The sequence below is a fragment of the Pleurodeles waltl genome, chromosome 5 (assembly GCF_031143425.1).
Source record: "Pleurodeles waltl isolate 20211129_DDA chromosome 5, aPleWal1.hap1.20221129, whole genome shotgun sequence".
Classification (NCBI taxonomy): Eukaryota; Metazoa; Chordata; class Amphibia; order Caudata; family Salamandridae; genus Pleurodeles; species Pleurodeles waltl.
In genome coordinates this window covers 154,425,396-154,437,926 of record NC_090444.1, presented here as the reverse complement: position 1 = coordinate 154,437,926, position 12,531 = coordinate 154,425,396, and the positions used below count along the sequence as shown (strand labels likewise).

The following is a 12,531-nucleotide window of genomic DNA, read 5'->3' as shown; positions in this document are numbered from 1 at the left end:
AGTTTGCTGCTGTAAAAATGATCTAAAAAAACTTTGCCAGACATGAACACGAAACAGAACAGATTAGTTAGTTCACTACATATACTTTTTAAAGTAGCTAAGAAAGTCTACGCAGTTCGTTCCCAAGAGCACAGGCCATCATGACACGTCACACAAAAGGAAGTTGACATCTCGCATACATTCAGCATAGCCCTGGTATACCTTACGTTGTAGAGACGGCCCTAGAGAGCCCAGAATACCTCTCAATCACGGCAACAGATGAGTTACTGACCGAAGAGCTGCACAAGGTATCGACAAAGGTCGTCGGCCCCAGTATCTCTGACATCAATATCATACACCCACAGTCAGTAATATCAAATCAATATCAACCTATCCAAACGGACCTTACATGATCCTGTAGATGACCCCAAACTCGCCTGGAGCACACACTAGTGTTGGACAAACAATGTTGTACATGTAATTAGAAAGATATAAAAAGTTTTTATTCTAACACCAAATTAAAAAATACTCCATCAGATAAGTGTCCACACACTCTCAGTGTACATGGAGTGGAACAAAATGAAAAACATAATTTCTATGACATCAGACTGTCCTACAGGGAGAGGCGGGGCGGGGGCGAAACACAACAAGGATAGCGTGTGTTGAAATATTCCAATAGTACGCAGCTTTTATCACATCAGATCTTGATAATGTTTCATGATCACAATGAGCATACACAGTCAACATGTCTTTCAACAAGATGACTTCTTCAGGGCCATCTAGAGGGATTCCGACCGTAGAACAGGAATGATGACCAGAAGATAGTTGATATAGATCTGTGCAGTAAGTCATACGTGTCACAACAAGTCACAAAATTGTATGGAATGGAGTTGTAAATGTGTACAAAGTTAGTGAATAATTCTCCATATATGTAGACGGCGGGCATTATTATATTCATAAGGTGGAAAGTAAATACTTAATCCACAGACCAGAGGGTCATATTCCACAAAGCGTATTAAAGCGCACAATGCCAACATTTGGGCAAAGTGCATCAGTCCAGGGACAAGTTCTTATGTATTCCAAACAGCAGTCACGTGCGAAATGAAGTAGCATGATTGTGTGGGTATTTTTTTCCACTACTACCCTTGTGATGGTTTATGATCCTGTATATCTCAAAACATCAAACAATCTCTTACCTTCCACTCCACAACATACAGTACCTTACGTGGACCAGGACCTCTAAAGAGATCATCAGGCAAGCTGTAAGGTTCTGTACTACAATGCCATACTAAAGTGATGGTGTATCATATGCACTTGTGAATAACATATGTAGACCCATATAAACGTATACTTTTCTATAATATGGCCTGCCCTGTTGATATGTTTAGGAGGCAAAAGTATGTTAGCCGAGGGCTTGCATTCTTGAAAAATTTGAAATTATTTTTTAAAACAGGCTGAAAAATACATGTGTTTTATAACTTTTTAGTGAAGGTGTTTGAAAACATATAAAGAAATTGGAGAAGGAAGGGGGTAGTTACAAAATATCTAACCAAAGGAACTGTTCCGTACACTTAAAGACTTAGTAAAATCCTTACATTTTAATACAAGCATGAGTAATGTTGTGTCTCCCTATAACTTTCTCCCATCCACCCTTCCGTTGCTTTTATCAACTCATCAACAGTGTGGGTGTTGGTCAGCAGAGCCGGGGAGCAGAAAAACCTTCCTTCAACCTACCTCAAAGTGCTTTCCTATTTCTTAGGGCCACTGGTGTGATGTCATTTAATGCTGTGAGAGTATTGAAGCTCAATGGAAATGCCTCGTTGTTAGCTGGACATCCCTGAGTTGTCTTTGGGTAATGAAGTCCCATTGAAGGGGACACCACCTTTCGGCCAGTGATATCTGACCTAGGTCTAGGAGGGGCAGGTCCATGACGGATTTTAAAACGGACTTCATAAATGACTTCACTAAGGTACATTGTACTCGAACTTATATTAGGGGAAAAATCTGAATGCGAGGCACAGATCTTCCCATCAGAAACTGACATTTGGGAAACACCTGTTTTAGATGATGATCTTATTCTGAGATGTTGCTTGAACGCTTTGTAGCATAAAAACGGGTTCATAGTGAAACAGTTAAATGCCTACTATTTTTGCCTTGATTTGGGGGGTGAATTAAGGTGTTTAAGGGCTGCATCATTGGGATTGCTTAGTGTACTTAGGTAACTGACCTGCCGTAATTGCAGGGCTACACTTATGCCATGCCTATTGTAAAAGTGTGCTATTTACTTTTTCAGGAGCTGTGCTCGGATCCCCTGTTTATCAGCGGAGGAGCCACTCGTACTGATATCTGCCAAGGAGCGCTGGGTAAGTGACACTGGGGGCGGGAGATGGGACTTCAATTGGACTGTCTGTCTGTATAATCCATGTTAGCCAGTATATAACTATTCCTTTTTCAACATTACTTTGTGTTTATAAAACGTGTGCAATTTAAAGCCAAACCTATCAGTATTGCTACTGCTTAGTCAAATTGCAGCTAACGGCCAAAATGAACAAATGTGTGTGTATATGTCTGAAACTGAAAAACTACTGAAGATTAAACAAATGGCATCTTTGTAGAATGGAAAATCACAGACCTAATGAATTTGATAAGTGCTATAAGGCCTTAAATTGGGAGATGTAGCTACTAGCTAAAGGCACACGGAAGTAAGATGCCATGCTGTAAAGAATTTGACTCTTCACCAACGTCATCAATTCTTTATTACATAGCAGAACAAATCAAGCCACTTCTTTGTTCATATTTTCAAGATCCATACATAACCTAATCTCCCAAGATGTTTTCCTTGCAATCACTAATAAAGAAAGCAACTAAGCAAAAGCAACTTGTTGCCTCAACAGATTTGATGATAACTTTCTTCTTTAATTGCTAAAAAGTATTGTTGCCTCTTCCCTCCCCTTATTCAACGTATTCCTTTGTCCCTTACCTAAATGTAATTTTATGACTCAATTCTTTTATGCTTCTTAGCTCTTGTTCGAGCAGCTCATGGCAGAGCACATTTTCTCATAACAGCAAACTCGATCAACTGGTAACATCTGTTTAAGGTTAATTAGGATCCAGCTTTATTTATAAACCTCAGAACCATGGTCCCAAACAAAGCTCTTCACTCTCCATTAAGTGCACTTTGTCCAGCATAGCTCATTTCTTAATCTGCAGCCACACAATGAAGAACAGTTTTAATGTGACTTATGCTTCTGTATACCCCTCAAGTAACACACCTGCTTTTTACAATTTGACCTTGCCTATGGTAAAACCTTTGGTCATGCTAACCACAGATCTTATAGCAGTGAGCCAAATGCAGGGATGGTTGATTAGGGAGTAAAAAGTACAGAAAAAGCTACATTCCAGTCTACCTAAGCATAAACTGAAGGTCACTGGAACATCAGAGAACAGGAGATGACTGAAAGCAGAGAGAGATACAGAGAAATGTAAAGCAAGCAAGGTTAGTTGGTAACACATTTTATCAGAGGATGAGAATTGCTGGCATATTCTAAGTTGCATAGCTTGGACATGCCTTTATAGACTTTCATACTCAGTTTAAAGGTGAGTACAGCCTGGCAACACTGAGGCAAGTAATACTCTAAAGGATCTGGGTACAACAGCTGGATATTTTTCATTATCTGATTGGAATGGAGACCATCTAAGATATCACAGTGTAAATCAAAACCAGTGGTCAGATTTGGAAATGAGGCAGAACCCAGAGTAGAAAGCATAACCAGAAAAAAGACTTGGCTGAGAAAAATGTAGAAGCCGTACTACCACACGCTCAGATGTTCTTAGTGATGGCAATGGGGACAGAAAGAGTATCTAGAAAAGACATCAGTAGCAGAAATTAAGAAAAGAAATTCAAATGTTAAGAGCAGGGTTTACTCCGCACACAATGTGACAACCAAAAACTTGTTAGTGTGGGGAATTACAAACAGAAACTCAGGGATATACCCAACAAGCATTAGGGCAACTAATGCCCACTGGCAGAAATGAGCTAGAACAGGGATTCAGAACAAATTTATAGACAGAAGAAACACAGATGCAAAGAAGACAAGAGGTTGTCTAAACCCAGGGACACAGTCAGAGTACAGGAAGTAGACCAAAATGTAAAGGCAAGGAAACAGGGAAAAAAAGAAAGTGGAACTGTTCGTGTGGAAGCACATGGAGAAAGTAAACTGAAGTCAGCCACAACAAAAGCGATAGTGCATTCCAACAGAAGTGACAGGAATTGTGACTCTTCAAGTTTTCATGGAGAGGTTCACAGTACAGGTACACACTGTACAAAGCAGGAGCTCCCATTGTAGACAGTGAACCGAATGACTGATGTAGAATGAAAACTCTTTACAGGTCTTTTACTTTACAGATACAACTTTGGTGCGGATTTCAGGTGTGTGCCTGCTGCAGCACATGGCACACTAGAAGAGTTAGTCACGCTTCCTAAAAGAGTGCCTACAAATACCAGGAAGCAACACGGGACAGAATTAAAATCTGGAACTGAATAGAAAATGGATCTGTTTTCAAATCTCAGAAGCAAAGCATGCAAATGCACCTAGACTCTCATTATGAGGTTGCCAGTTTGATATTCACAGGTGGGATATCGGTCTGGGCAACTATGAGTTGCTTGGTGTTTATGGACCCAAAATTCTGGGTCCAGAAACAAGGGACCTGATTTTAACAGGTGTGTGTCCACTCCCAGTAAAGCTAGAGGTGGGTAGAGACAGAGGCTGCTGGCAAAGGTTTAGCCATCAGCCCACCCTCTAGCACAGCATCACAGGGGTAGCAGACAGCGCACCTCCCAGAAAGGCTGACTGCATACCTCCCCAAATACTCTCCCCAGCCATGCCCAAATCTCTGGTTCTGCTCCAGCTCTCCCATGAAGGTCTATATCACCTGCTCAGAGCAGGTGGGAAATATGAGCATTAAATTCTCTGGATTTGGGGAAAACCTGCAGTAAAAAATGTAGTGATTCTGGGTCCGGCAGGTTATTCCACCATTCCACGGAGTTTAACTCCTGATCCCTGCGAACTCGTGGTGAGATACCGGCTGGAATTGTTAATTCCAGGCCCAGTATCTCCCAATGGACATAATGGATCTTTGGGATATCCGTGAGGTAAAAATGTACCACTGAAAGCATACACTGATGTACTAACAATATCGTAACCTCAGCAAAGACCTAAAAGTACCAGAATGCAACAGTAGAACCAAACACGGCACTTCACTCGGCCTGATTTTATATATATATATATATATATATATATCATCGAAGCATGCACATGAACACAGGCATGCAGCAGAAGATCAAAACTGATGTTCAGGATCCAGGTAGGATCACAGAACGGCTTCAAGTAGTGCCACCTGATGTTTGGATTACAGATCCTGACAGTATACCAACACTGTGTCTGGTTTCACATTGCTAGATATGAATCTGTATGGGGATCTTTTTCTGGTATCACCAATGTTCAACACCAAATTCCGCATACCCTACATTATCGCACCCTCCATCATGCCCATGGATAATTGGCACAATTTTCTTAGCGTTGCACCACATCTTGGAAAGTGTCTCTCTTGCTCCCATGTTTAGTAAATGACTTTAAGAGCGGGGTTCTCCTTTAGGATGGAATACATAGTGGACTCCCACAACTGCAACACAATCTCCCAAACGTCTGTGCTTTCCTACTTTTCCCCCTTTCTCAGCCACATTCATCACCACTTCCTATCTATTTTTTTCAATTGTTCATTTCCTAAAAGCCCGTATTTAATTTATTTCTCCCCCAATGAACCTCAAAGTTTGCTTGATCCACTTCGCTGTAGTTATAGTAAACAATATCTCCATCAACTCTCCCTGTCATCAAACACCTTATCTTATGTGCCCACTTTGACACTTCAGCATATATGGTTGCATGTTCTCTCTTCATATCTCTACCAAAATTTACAATTCATTGGAAAATTCAGTAACCCCATTCTGTTTTCTTCCACGAACTCTCCGGACTTTTGTGCCCTCATCACAAAGTGATATCTCTCTACTGTACTAGTGTCAGTAGTATTATAATGTGTAGGTTGTTTCCTAAGGGTGATGTCATATGCATTAGCTGCTTTTCCTTGTAACTCTTCCAAACTTTAATTCGCCAGACGCTCAAACATCCTTAATCCTTCAGACCGAAACAGTGCAAGAGCAGAACCTAGGAACATTGTCCTGCACAGCATATAATGCATGAACCCAGTTTTGCACCCATTTCACCTATAAAGAGCTTTCTGCTCTTTATAGGACAAAAAGTGCTTAATTGTTTCGGATCATGCATTCTCTTCTCACACTTGTACCCACACACGGATTGTGTGTGGGTACAAGTTTGAGGACCTCGTGCTACTCGTGAATGATGTCACAGACACATGGGTATGCTGGGTACAGCTGGTCAAGGGCACTTGTGCCCATCCTCTTTGATTAGCAGGGTCACCTGACTGGTGACGCCTCTGATGGATGGGTGTGGGGTGAGTGTGGAAGCCAGCCCACAGCTCCACACGCCATGCAGGTCCTTTGCAGGGACTCCCACATCTCCAGTTTAATGACGGCTCCGAGTCCATGAGACATCTCGAAGCTAGAGTAGAGGACTCCTACTGTCTCACCCCCACATCCTGGAAGTGCTCTCTCTCTCTGCTCAGATGCCCTCCCACGTGCACACAGTCACCATGGCAAGAACACTGTATCCGTTCTAACTGGTGCAGTCCTCGCCCCTCCTTACTAACCACAGCGCCCGCCTTCACCCTGGCTGTGTGTTTTTGCAAACTTGCAGTAACAGAAATGGATCCGTTTTTTTAATGTGAATGTTAAACTAAGAAGCTACTATATGACTGTCTGCCAGATAGCCGAGATTAATACACACTAATTTATTAGAGGATAGACGACACCCCTTCACGGCTATTCATCCTGTGATTTGTCTGAACCTGCGGTTAGATAATATTGTGTACAACATTCATTCTGTTTACCCACCCAATGGTTCAGCCCCAGAGCCCATGTGAGTTTCGATTGCATGTGTGACTTCGGTGGTTTGACAATCACCAGGCCTTTCGTGAACCAACACCCAGTGTTTATCGATTTTGAAGGTTCGGCGGACTCTAGGGTCAAAGTATTTTCCTAGGGTAATGCCTTGAAATGTAATTCCGGTTTAAGGGTGTGTTGGTTTAGTGTTCTGCTGTGCTGCTGCCTCGAGTTAACTCCAAGTTTACTACAGAGACGTTTTAAGGTGGGCAAAGTGGGTGCTGGCACAGGGTGCCAGCCTTGAGGGGTGCCCTGATAGACCCAGCTCCATTCTGCAGGAAGTCCTGCACTGATGACTTTGAATAATTCTTGAACATATTGATTTAAATGGAATTCCCCTTTAATGTGTTTTTAATGTGGGTGGTGTGTGAGTCTATTGCTGATATTTTGCAAAGAAATATTGTGTTTATATTTCACGCAACATCCATAAACAAGTTTTTAGATCAAAACAGGTCCTCATATACGAGAAATGGGAGGGTGTCGCAGAGATTATTTGCAGTAATATTTTGAGCTGCTGCTGTGTTACAATGTTAAAAACACACATCACCATCCCTGAATATTGCATGTAAACGCATTTGGATTTTGGAGAATGTGCCTGTGCACTGTGAGAGGCCTGGCCAAAGAGGGCATGAAAGAACGGAACTTAGATGATGAATTCAAAGCTGTGCCGAACAGAGGCCCCCAAGATATGTTTAGCCCGGCCCCCCAAAATCCTTAAGATGTCCCTGGCTTGCTATCCCTAGAAACTGCTTTGTGCCAAACCCGGTAACAATTTTCTTTTCATTTAAGTTTTTTACCAAACCACTGCCTACTCACTTTTTAAAGTAAGAACCAAAGATGGGACTCGTGGAACCATGAAATGAAACTTTTTTAATTGTTGACTAATAGAAAAATGTTTTATTGTGAAGGGCTTACGTCCGGCCATGTTCATGCCATATGTATATCGCATAAATATCTATATAAATAAATAAATAAATACATTAAATGACCACAACACTGTTGATCGTGGAAGCACATGAAAGGTGCCCTTAAAGCAGAGGCCTAGCAAGGGTGCCCTGAACCTTAATACTCCCAAGGAAACCAGGACCCACCTACCCCGCTTTCTGTGCAGCATGCCCTCGCAAACAAAAGGAAGTGACGCTTGGCATATTCTGCCAAATTAGAAGGCAGCAAAGAAGAGTGATAAGGGTGCCAACGATAAAAACAATGGGTGGACTAAAAGCCCCTTTTTAGAGTTGTGTTTTTTTTTTTTTTTTTTTTTTTTTTGAAGGCACATTAGATTATTGCCATAGCATTAGCACCGGCGTGCTGCCTCCAGACGAGGCCTAAAAAGCAGTATTTGGGGAGATTTACTTCTGGGCCCTGGGTTCACTGCACCTGTGGCATTAATGATGGTTGTGCTCCAGCTTCACAGACTACCACCTGCACAAACCCTACAGCTGCTGTTTCAGAGATCAGAATGATCCTTTATGTAGAGCACCATCTGGAAGTTCATGATGGTAGCCTGGCTGCTGGATCACGGTGAGACAGGGGGTAAAGCCGTCCCTTCCTTGGTTACTCCTTTGTAGCCGTATCTTGGAAGCTAGCAAGAACAGTGCGGAGCCGAAGTTGGGGTATGAAGAATCGAGTTGGGATGCCAGCGAGAGCAGTTAGGGGACTAGGTCCACATGAAGACCGTGTGCGTGGGAGTCTAGTGTTTGCACTAGCAGAGGGCGGCTGAAGGGGCCCATGCACCACATTTCTGTCCACCTGTAACCTGAACTATGTGTTATATTACTAGCATTTTACTACCACTCATTCGCTATATCCTGCTTAGTCTTCCTCCCTCTGAGAGTGTGTCTCCAGGTTTGTCCTTCTACAACACTACCTCTCATCTCTTTGTTACTCTTCATCCTCTTTTTACAGCCTTCAATACCCTCCTCAGAAGATTCTACTATGTATCCCAGTTCATAGTTTTTGCTAGTACACTTTTCTTCTCTAAAAATGTCCTTTTTGGATTCACCTCCATCTTCAATCATGCGTCTTCCTCAGTGACCCCACAACTTAGATACTTACCCAACATCTGTTCAAAAATGTACTCAGAATCCTAGAAGTTCTCACTCTGCAGAGACCAAATGGTGTTTTTGTGCATCTTCTCAAACACATTTAAGATGGTGGTCCCTGATACTACACATCATTATTATTATTGTACATTTGTGCATGGTCTGCAGCCCACCTGCATCAAGACCGTGCCCAACAACACAAGTTTAAATTAATGAAAGAAGAAACAAATGAAGCTAAGGTGGAGAGTGGAAGGGATCATTCTCTTTTCACCAGACAGCTAAAGAACCTAACTTTGATTTCCCTGCACACTTTCCCAGGGCATTGGGTTCCCTACTCCGTCACAGGTGCAGTTTTTTCTTAGAAACCTAAATCGCTTTACAACATCAAACCAGTTGTTTGAGTGGGGCGGGGCAAATAATGACTGGGAGAGGATGGCATGTGAGATGAGTAATGAAAGCCTATTTAGGTAGCATTTTCCGACATTGTGATCAAAGTATTGCATCTATTTCAAACACGGCTGTCTTGTAAGCAAGAGAAAAAAGCAAATAGAAATGCAAGTCAGAGGTTTCCAAAGGTTCCATTGTATCAGTCTTTTGCAAAACTAACCTGTTGTCATTGTATCATTTGATCGGATACCCAACCGGCTCTGCCACGCATGCTTGTCCAGATTGAACTTTGCTATTGTAGACATGCAGATTTACCAAGATGTGCGCAACGCAGCGTGTTTAGTTAATGGCAACAAACTGCACTGTACTATATTCACTGCATGTCACACACCAACAATGTTGTCAGTCAAGCACACACAACTATGGCATGGTATAAAGGCAGATGGTCTCTTGCTTGAGTTTTGTTCTCAAGGCACAACACCCAGTGCAAATGTCTATATGAAAAGTAAATCGTGAAATATCATTTGTTATGTGGAAATTATCATGTGGTACCAATACGTGGGTATTTTTCCCTTTTTTTTGTGTGCTAGTTTTCAGTTGCTATTGGGATGCAACCATTATACTGTGTGTCACCTCAGTTGGGTTGGTTTTGTGTGCAATCCTTTGGCTTTTTTGTGCTGTTCCTGCCCTATTATTTCCTCTGTATTCACAGTACATTTCAGCACATAAATCCGTCAGCACGTGACTGATAATGATGTTTGTGATGCTGTCTCATAGCCTCTTTTTCTGAGCTACAGTTTGCCTTCATTTCGCACCTCAAATTCAACTTGTCCTATAGACCCAATTTTACCAGCTCATTCACTTGCCACCGGAGCCCTCTGTCCACCTCCGACAAGTCTGGAAAAAAATCTGAATGTCTTTCCACTTAAAAACAGCAGCATAGTTTCTGGAACTTACTGCCATGGTGGACATAGCAAGCCTGTCCCTGCTTGACTGAAATGTCTAGATATGGTGACCTGTGTGCTCCAGCTGTGGGGGGGATGGGGGTGGACTTCTCAATGGGAGGAGGAGGGGCTGCTACCAAAGCTAAATCAAGCTTGCAGAAAAAGTTTTAAAACACCGGGTTTGCAGAAAAGGTTTTAAAATACTTGGATAGCTGAGGGAAAGCTAAGTACACCAACATCAATATTTGAAGGATCACTCATTGATCAAGATCACAGTGTGCAAAAAGAAACTTTTCTCGTATTTCCGAGTTGAAATTTTAAAGAGTCCTCCGTAGACCTCAAGCCCAACTATTTCTATGCACTCTAATACAATGGATTAAGCCATTTAGGGTAAAGGTGAAAGATGCACTGTTTTCTCAGGGCTTTTACCTATGTATATGTGTAACTGTGACTTTAGTGGTCAAACGTAACTACAGGCGCAGCTCGTTTGCAATGGCGAAGGAGCATCACCCCCCGGCTCAATGGCGAATGAGTGTCACCCTCCTGGCAGGAGATGAAACATAAAATTACATTTAATTATTGTATATCTTTCAACTGGTGGCTCAGCCAGCAGTGTGCTCAGGGTGGGGCGAGGCTCGGCTGTGGGAGGTGGGAGGGGAGAGGACGGAAGAGTGCACTGAGTGCGCATGTGTGTTTGGCCAGCCGTCTCAGGCCGGCCAAACACACATGCACACTTAGGTTTCTCCAACCTAGCTGTCTACGCAGCCAAGCTGGAGAAACAGCACAGACCCAAGGCTTGTGTGTGAGCGGCACTCCGAGCTGCTCAGACCAATCCAGACGCTCCTTACATGCTATGTCTAGCATGTAAGCAGTGCCAGAATTGCTGGTGAGCCTGTGCTGGTGTCTCAGTCAATGCTGGGACACCACAAGAACACCAGAGGAGCAACACAGAAGGAGGCAGTGATGGCGACAACGGGAAAAAGATACGTTTTAAAAAAAAAAAAAACATTTTTTTTTATTCCCCTGCCACATCTACTCCCTCCCTTCCCACCCCTCCCCATGATATCTGCAGTCGCTGCGTAACAGTAAAAAGCCGATCTGTACAAGAAAATGGTATTACAGTTGAGGCCATGAGTGTGAGGGGTGCCTATAGAGGGATGGGTGGAGAGGGGTGATAATGGGTGTACATCCTGGTGAGGGAGATGTACTAGGGAGGAGATAACACTTGGTGGAGGAGGGTGGTATGTTTTCAGAAAGGAGCCGCATGGGATGCAATGAAAGAGGTATAGTTGAAGCTGTAGGTTATCTGGAGAGGTGAGGAGGGAAAAAGTTAGCACAGTATAACCTTATTTAAGATTGAATTAAAAAAGATTTGCACATTTTAGTTTGTTCACTTCAACCAGTGGTCCACTGTGCTTGAACAGAAATAGCCTGAAGTCCTCAGCAAAGCAGCTCAGCACAGCCTATTGTTTCTGTGAAGGATGAGGGTGACTCCTGGGACATTCCCAGAAGAATGCCTCATAGCGCCCAGGAGACCTTGCTGAATATAGAGTTCCTGCTCCGCATCCAGCAAAAAGAAGTCCCGATTGTTGTGAATTAAAGAATTGGCTTAATGCTTGACAGTTCCACCTAATTCAGGCAAAATACTGTTTATCTTAAACTTTTTTTAATTTAATGAAGTCAGAGGAGCCTACATTTACTACATGGTTTTTAAAAAGCCCCAATAAAGTGAGGAGGAGGGCTTGGATCCAATGAATGCTGAGTAGTTTTGTCCACTAATATCACTAGAGAATATGGTCCATTTCATTAAATGCTTGGTAGATCCACTTAAAAACTTGACATTTTCACCAATCCTGGAATCCAATTCTGTTGTATGTGGGCTATTCTTGGTGGACAATAACAAAATGTTTTTGAGTTACGACTCCAGCAAGCAACAATCTATTCTAATAGATTTTTGATTTTAGATTAATACTAACAAGTTTTCAGAATGGGTTTGCGGGACTTCTTCAATCCAAGCCAGTTTTAACAGAGTCCTTTGTCAAGATTTGGTCTGATTTTTTTTTTTTTTTGTTAAATAATTATTTGTATTTATTTTTGTAACATA

The 12,531-nt window shown here is 42.4% G+C and overlaps 1 protein-coding gene across 1 annotated transcript in view; it reads left to right on the top strand.

Annotated features, from left to right (window-relative positions):
• The window catches only part of LOC138295492 (calpain-2 catalytic subunit-like), a 196,360-nt gene that overhangs the window by 30,666 nt on the left and 153,163 nt on the right, over positions 1 to 12,531 (top strand). The window contains exon 2 of the mRNA XM_069233832.1: positions 2,273 to 2,342. Coding sequence (XP_069089933.1) covers positions 2,273 to 2,342 — 70 coding nt within the window. The remainder of the gene's footprint in view (positions 1 to 2,272; positions 2,343 to 12,531) is intronic.